This window comes from Pleurodeles waltl, chromosome 3_1 (genome assembly GCF_031143425.1).
Source record: "Pleurodeles waltl isolate 20211129_DDA chromosome 3_1, aPleWal1.hap1.20221129, whole genome shotgun sequence".
Classification (NCBI taxonomy): Eukaryota; Metazoa; Chordata; class Amphibia; order Caudata; family Salamandridae; genus Pleurodeles; species Pleurodeles waltl.
The window spans coordinates 254,847,475-254,853,474 of NC_090440.1; the positions used below are offsets into that span (position 1 = coordinate 254,847,475).

The window sequence follows — 6,000 nt, forward strand, 5'->3', positions numbered from 1 at the left end:
ACTTACCACTATGCTCCGAAAAGACCACCAGGTTTTGACTGACCGTGTAAAGCCTTACCATTTGACTGCTTTCCTTCAGCTGACCCCAGCATTTCGATACATTCTGTTTGGTTTCCTAAAGGGCTCTTTATGCAATAAACTGGCCCTGACTAAAGAGGCCAGTATTAGCAAGTGTCTATGAAGGTATCAGCTCTGTGGCTTCTCTACTTGTAGAAGAAATCAAAGTGAAATTTAGTAACAAGACTTTGATAGCTTCGGTTTTAAAAGTGCTTGATTCTGCTTCTACATTTCCAATTCTACATCTTACCTCTTCATTTCAGAGTACCACGTTAACATCACAAATATACACCAAACTTGAGATCACTGTAGAAAGTCTTTGGAAATGTCTACAGCCAGTTGGGTATACAGTTGGATTGCAGTTTGATGATTTATGTTCATCTGGTGCCTTACAAGTGTGGTTAGTGTTGTGAAGACTGTACATTGACAGCTCTGAATACTGAACAATTCATTTTCTGGTCCATGAAGCTAAGAACTACTTTCACATTTTCATATCACCATGTCCAGATTAATAGACTGACTGTTAAAGTCAGTGGAATTCTAGTGGAAGATAATCTGCATTGAGCAAGTGGCAACTATCAGATACAGGTATACACTAAGGGGTGCACTTACTGTTTTTTTAGTGAACCTCCAAATGATGTGCAATCAGCACCTCGTGCCTGGTAAACCCTGCAATCAGCCCCCGTATCCAATGTTCCATACTGGTGCAATCACTAAGGGAACACGGGAACAGCTACTATAAATCCTCAACCTGTCCCAAAATGCCAGGTTCTCAAATCACTTCAATATTGGTTTGCACAATATCACGTTTGCACATTTGATCAAACATTCTCTTCCACTCAGAGCGTCTTTTAGATTTGCATATATCCTTTATCCTTCATTTCTGAAAATGTAATATAAAAATTCACTGAAAGTTAATAACTGGCTGCCAATAAATACAATTGAGTGAATCTGTGCAGTGAAAACATTGCTGGTTTTAAAACAGGTCCTTCTTACAGTGCCTCCCAGACAGTTTACCAAAAAACAGTTCCCCAATGTGAGTTCCTTAATATGTTTGCATTTTTCTTACCCTTTAGATGTTTTACCTTTTGTATGTTCTAGCTATATTCATATCTTTCTTTATTTTTACTGTTTACCTCTAAAATCCCTTGCCATTGACATATTTTACCTTCTTTTCTTTTTAAATTCACCCCTTTTCTTATTGCTGTTACACGTTTGTTTTAGCAGAAAGGGGTATGGAACACTGTTAAGTCTGTCGGCCTGAGAATGATCTTCCACCAACTTTTTGCTGAATTCGTTTTGGCCTCAGTAGTCATGTTTTGGCCTTTGAAGTCATGTTGGCCTTAGTAGTCTGCACACTTTACCACTACTAACCAGTGCTAAAATGCTTATGCTCTTAAGCCAATTTTACCAAGAAGACATGGTGAAATTGGCTTACTCCCAATTGGCACATTTCACTTACTCACAAGTCCCTAGTAAAGTGGAATCACAGATACCCAGGGCCTGTAAATTAAATGCTGCTAGTGTTCACCCACTTAAGTAGCTCTTTAAACATGTCTGAGGCCTGCCACTGCAACCTGTGCCTGCAGTTTAAACTGCCAATTTGACCTGGAAACATAAACCTTTTGCTGTGCCCAAACCTTCTTTTTTAATATATACAAGTCACCCCTAGAGTTGGCCTTAAACAGCTCATAGGGCAGGGTGCATTGTATTTAAAAGTTTTACATGTCGTAGTAGTGAAAAACTCTCATATTTGTTTTCACTACTGCAAAGTCTACCTCTCCCATAGGAAAACATTGGGTACTGCATTAAATGTAATATGTGACAACGTTTGATTATGAACAGGCAGGAAAGTCATGTTTGGTGTCTGAGGAATTGTAATTTAAAATCCTCTTTACCCGTAAATTCGGATTTTAAGTGACAATTCTGAAAGTGCCACTTTTAGACAGTTTGCATTTTCTTATTCAAACTATTTGGTGTCTGAAGCCTGCTTCCTGGGTCACATGACTAGCTGTAGTTGACAGTTGGCCTCTTTGTATTCCTCCCAGACATTGTCACAATAGAGGCTCTGCATGTTGGCAGGATGGGCTATGTCTGGCAGGAAGGGGCACAGAGCTGTCACCTACCACACTTGCACTTCAAAGGCACTGGCCCAGCTCACACACAGAAAGGACTTCAGGCTAACCTATTGCGCCGCTAGTCAGACTGGTACCAAGAGAGGGAGGCAGAGAATTCCAGACATTTCTGTAAGGGGAAACTCTAGAACCTTCAAAGGGCTCACCTGGTATAAAATTAGGACCCTCAGACCCACTCTTCAGTACACTCCTGGACCTGTGGACACTGCAGAGGAAGGACACCCTGCTGCCTTGCTGCTTGAGGCCTGTCTTGCTTGCTGAGAAGGGAAACTGGACCTACACCCTTTATCCTAGGCTCAAGTGACCCTAAGGGTCAGCTAACTGACCTCCTGTTCTGAGCTACAGGGACACAACAAGCTGCAGAAGCCTCTATGCATCTGCTCAGTTGACTTCCTGGAACTGCACCGGCCTGGACCTGCAACTAGACTGCCTGAGCCTTGCTAGCCTCTGATGGAATGAGCTCCTGATCCCCAAGAGGTCCCTCCCAAGGCCTGGGCCCTGGTTGTGGCATTAGTTCAGCTTCATTTTTAAAGAAATGAGACACCCTTACATTTGGGTCTCTTCACGACTGCGAACAGACTTGTTCACGCCAAGATCTTGCTGCCCACACTGACCACCAACACAAAGCTCTGGTGAACCTGGCTCTTCACGCTACAGCAACTGCCAGCGAAAACTGGCAATGCGAGATCTGCACTTAGCACTACAGCCCACATTCACTGCCAACACGAATCTCCAGCAACGACTGTCTGTGCTGCAGACAGGTTCTTCGCACTTCAACAAAACTGTCCACGACACCCATCCTTCTCTTCATGCTACAGCGATGATCATCAGCGACACTCTACCTGCTCCTCGCAGCCTTCTTCACCACAGACAGAACTCTTTGTGCTGGACTTTAGAAGATAACTTTTCAGTAAGGCTAACCTGGTCCCTATATCAGGACCACACTTCAGGTGAAAGTCCATGAGCTTGTGACTTTCATTTGGTTTCACTTGGCCAGATAACCACGAGTGGGACTTTTTTGCTTTTAGGTGCTATATTAACCTTAAATCTTTGAAATTGCATATCTCAGGTTCTACTGATTGGATTATTTTTATTTTAGTGTCAATTTATTACATTCTCCTCTATTTCTTTTCATTGATGTGGGATTTTTTGTGTGTGTTGTGCTACGGTTTGCTTTGCTGATTAAGTGCTGCATCAATACTTTACCCATTGCCTCTAAGTTAACCCTGACTGCTTTTGTGCCAAGCTACCATAGGGTTAAGCACAAGTTAATTTGTGGTTCACCATGACAAGGATTGTGGCTTCCGCTTGAGAAGGGTCACACCCCCCTTAACCAGCAACCCAATTTCTCACAGACATGTTCAATGCCTGTATTACAACAAGAGTTAACTAAACACATGGAATCCATCTATGTGTTTGAAGGAGACAAGGGAGACCTAAAGGTCTTGATCAAGCAGCTATATATGAAGTGGAGAAGCAAACGTCTAAAGTTGGGCTGATCTGTGAAGTATTCCCCTTCTTTTTCTACATTTGTGTTTCATGTGAGTCTATTGAAATATTAAGGTGTGGTAAACTGGGTGATGAAGGTTTGCACATGATGCAGCAAATTAAGTAAAAGCATGAAACTGAGAATTAGTACTCGAGGTAGGGGTGTGAACAGTCATTGGTTTAGTGCTGTAGGCCTACGGTAAAATGATGGGAACTGCATATAGCGGGAGGTTTGGAATATCAAAAAGACCCAGGGATAGGCTTTGGAAAGGGTTACACACAGGTGCAAGCATGGGGATGATCTCAGAATTGAAACTACATATTTTGGGTCCACAGTTGTGTGCTCTCTCGGAGTAGCTTCCTCTGCTTTGCGGTTTATTTCACATACTTTGCCCTTGATATTTATTTCCTTTAATGTATCTAAACCTTCATAGTTTTAGATATTTTTCCATTTTTACCTTCAGTTCTTCCTGTCCTATATCTTAGTATCTTTTATGCTTCTTGTTCCTATATTATGTTTTTTTTTCTTCATTTTTCAACTCTCATAAAGTTTACCTTTAATTTCTTTAACCTACTTCATTATTTCTAATAACCTATAAGGTTTTCATGCAAGACCTCCAGCAGCTTATTGGGTGCAATCCATATATTTGAAGTCGTACAATAAACTACGTGACTATTTATGGCCCTTTAATTTAGTCCTAGAAAACGCACTTCAAACCTCCTTCTTTGGTTGTACCCTACAGATGTTCTTGAAGCTTGCAAAGGAAAGAAGTTCAGAATAAAATGGTGGCTAATGTATACCCTGCAAAACAACCCTCGACTAATCATGGACAGGAAACTAAGGCGCCAAAACGCAGGTGCATTTCCACTGGGAAAGGAAGAACTGGAATGCCTAATGTTGACATCGGTACGATCACGGAGGTTGGAGCAGAAGAGAACTATTGTTCCAGAGCCTTAAAACAGTCTGGAATAATAGATGTGACACATCTACGAATAATGTAAAAATAAAAGTTGTGTAAGGATTAAAATAAAGTCATAAGCTTTAACGCGTATATTTATGTTTTTCCTTAATTTATGGCCAAATGTGTCTGTGGTCATTGTGTTTGAAACTCTGTAGACTCTTAATGTGGATAGGGAAGGAGGCTTATGTCTTCAGGGGGAGTTCCTTATTTCCTTCACAGTTTGGGACTTTAACATCACTGTATGCGGGGATCCTCCTATGGGACCTTCACGTTGTTGACCCTTGATGCTTCTGTGGAAGGGTGATCACCACATGGAGTATGACAGTGCAAGGCTACTCATTTCTACTGGGCCCTTCGCTCTTTCACAGGCACTTCTTATTGCCAAGCAAAGCCACAGCCACAGGAGACGATAGCCAAACGAAGACCTCTCCTTCCTTGCTTCTAGGGCAGGGCCATTACCCATTGGGTAATTGACAAACAGGTTTTGTCCAGTTAGAAGGTGGTCATGGTGAGGGCAGGAGGCATTAACCACTGGCACCTACACTGGCCAGCTCGCCTAGGTCTAGGTAGGCCTTTCAGAAGGGGTGTCAGACAGCATGGCCAAGGTCGCACTCCATGCTCTTTGTAGGTGAGGAAATTTGAGAGGCTACTGCACATCATTATTTCGAACTGATTTGGCAGCTCTGCAAAGACAGGGAGTTAGTGCCTGTACGCCCTTTTGGCAAAAGAATGCCTGCGTGAAGAACCATGCATGGAAGTTTGTCTCTCCATCCCAGTTCATGTTGGTGCTCCCCCAGCTCCATTGAATCTATGGGCCCCCACACAAAGGTTTCTTTTCCTCAGACTGTGTTCTCTTCAAGGTGCTGCCAGCTCCTTGAGAATGTAAAGAATGTCCTTCGCTTGTGGTACACTCCCTACATCAGAGACCCTTTTCTGCCTGCAGACCGCAGGTGGTTTGTTTGCCTATCCATTAAGCCTGTAACTGCAATGCCTGATGATCTGGCATCGACCAGCCTACTCGGTGCTTCTGCATAGAGACCAACCCAGGGACAATGGATACTGTAAAACGTTTATTCTCACTTCCTCTTCCTTGTTAGAATAAGCCCAGTGGGAAACCCTTATTCTCCAATGGTGGAAAGGTCATCCACCATAGGGGAAAGGAGCATACACTCGTTTTAAATGCCTCGTTATTTATTTAAGGGGAACTCAATGAGGGGTTATTTCAGCAAGCCGTAGGTAACCAGTGAACATCTGCTTTGAGACTTTTGATTCAGCCAGGCAGTCCACAGACGTATGCCCTACTTGATCATTGTGAATACTTAGAGAAAATTAGAAGAAGAATATTTAGCATCTACTGT

General features: G+C 42.6%; 1 protein-coding gene across 2 annotated transcripts in view; it reads left to right on the plus strand.

Annotated features, from left to right (window-relative positions):
* LOC138284003 (stimulated by retinoic acid gene 6 protein-like) overlaps positions 1-4,708 on the plus strand; it is a 489,916-nt gene extending 485,208 nt beyond the window's left edge. For both annotated transcript variants that reach the window (XM_069222338.1, XM_069222339.1), the window contains exon 18: positions 4,424-4,708. In XM_069222338.1, coding sequence (XP_069078439.1) covers positions 4,424-4,638 — 215 coding nt within the window. In that variant the 3' untranslated portion in view covers positions 4,639-4,708. The remainder of the gene's footprint in view (positions 1-4,423) is intronic.
* The last annotated feature ends 1,292 nt before the right edge of the window (positions 4,709-6,000 follow it).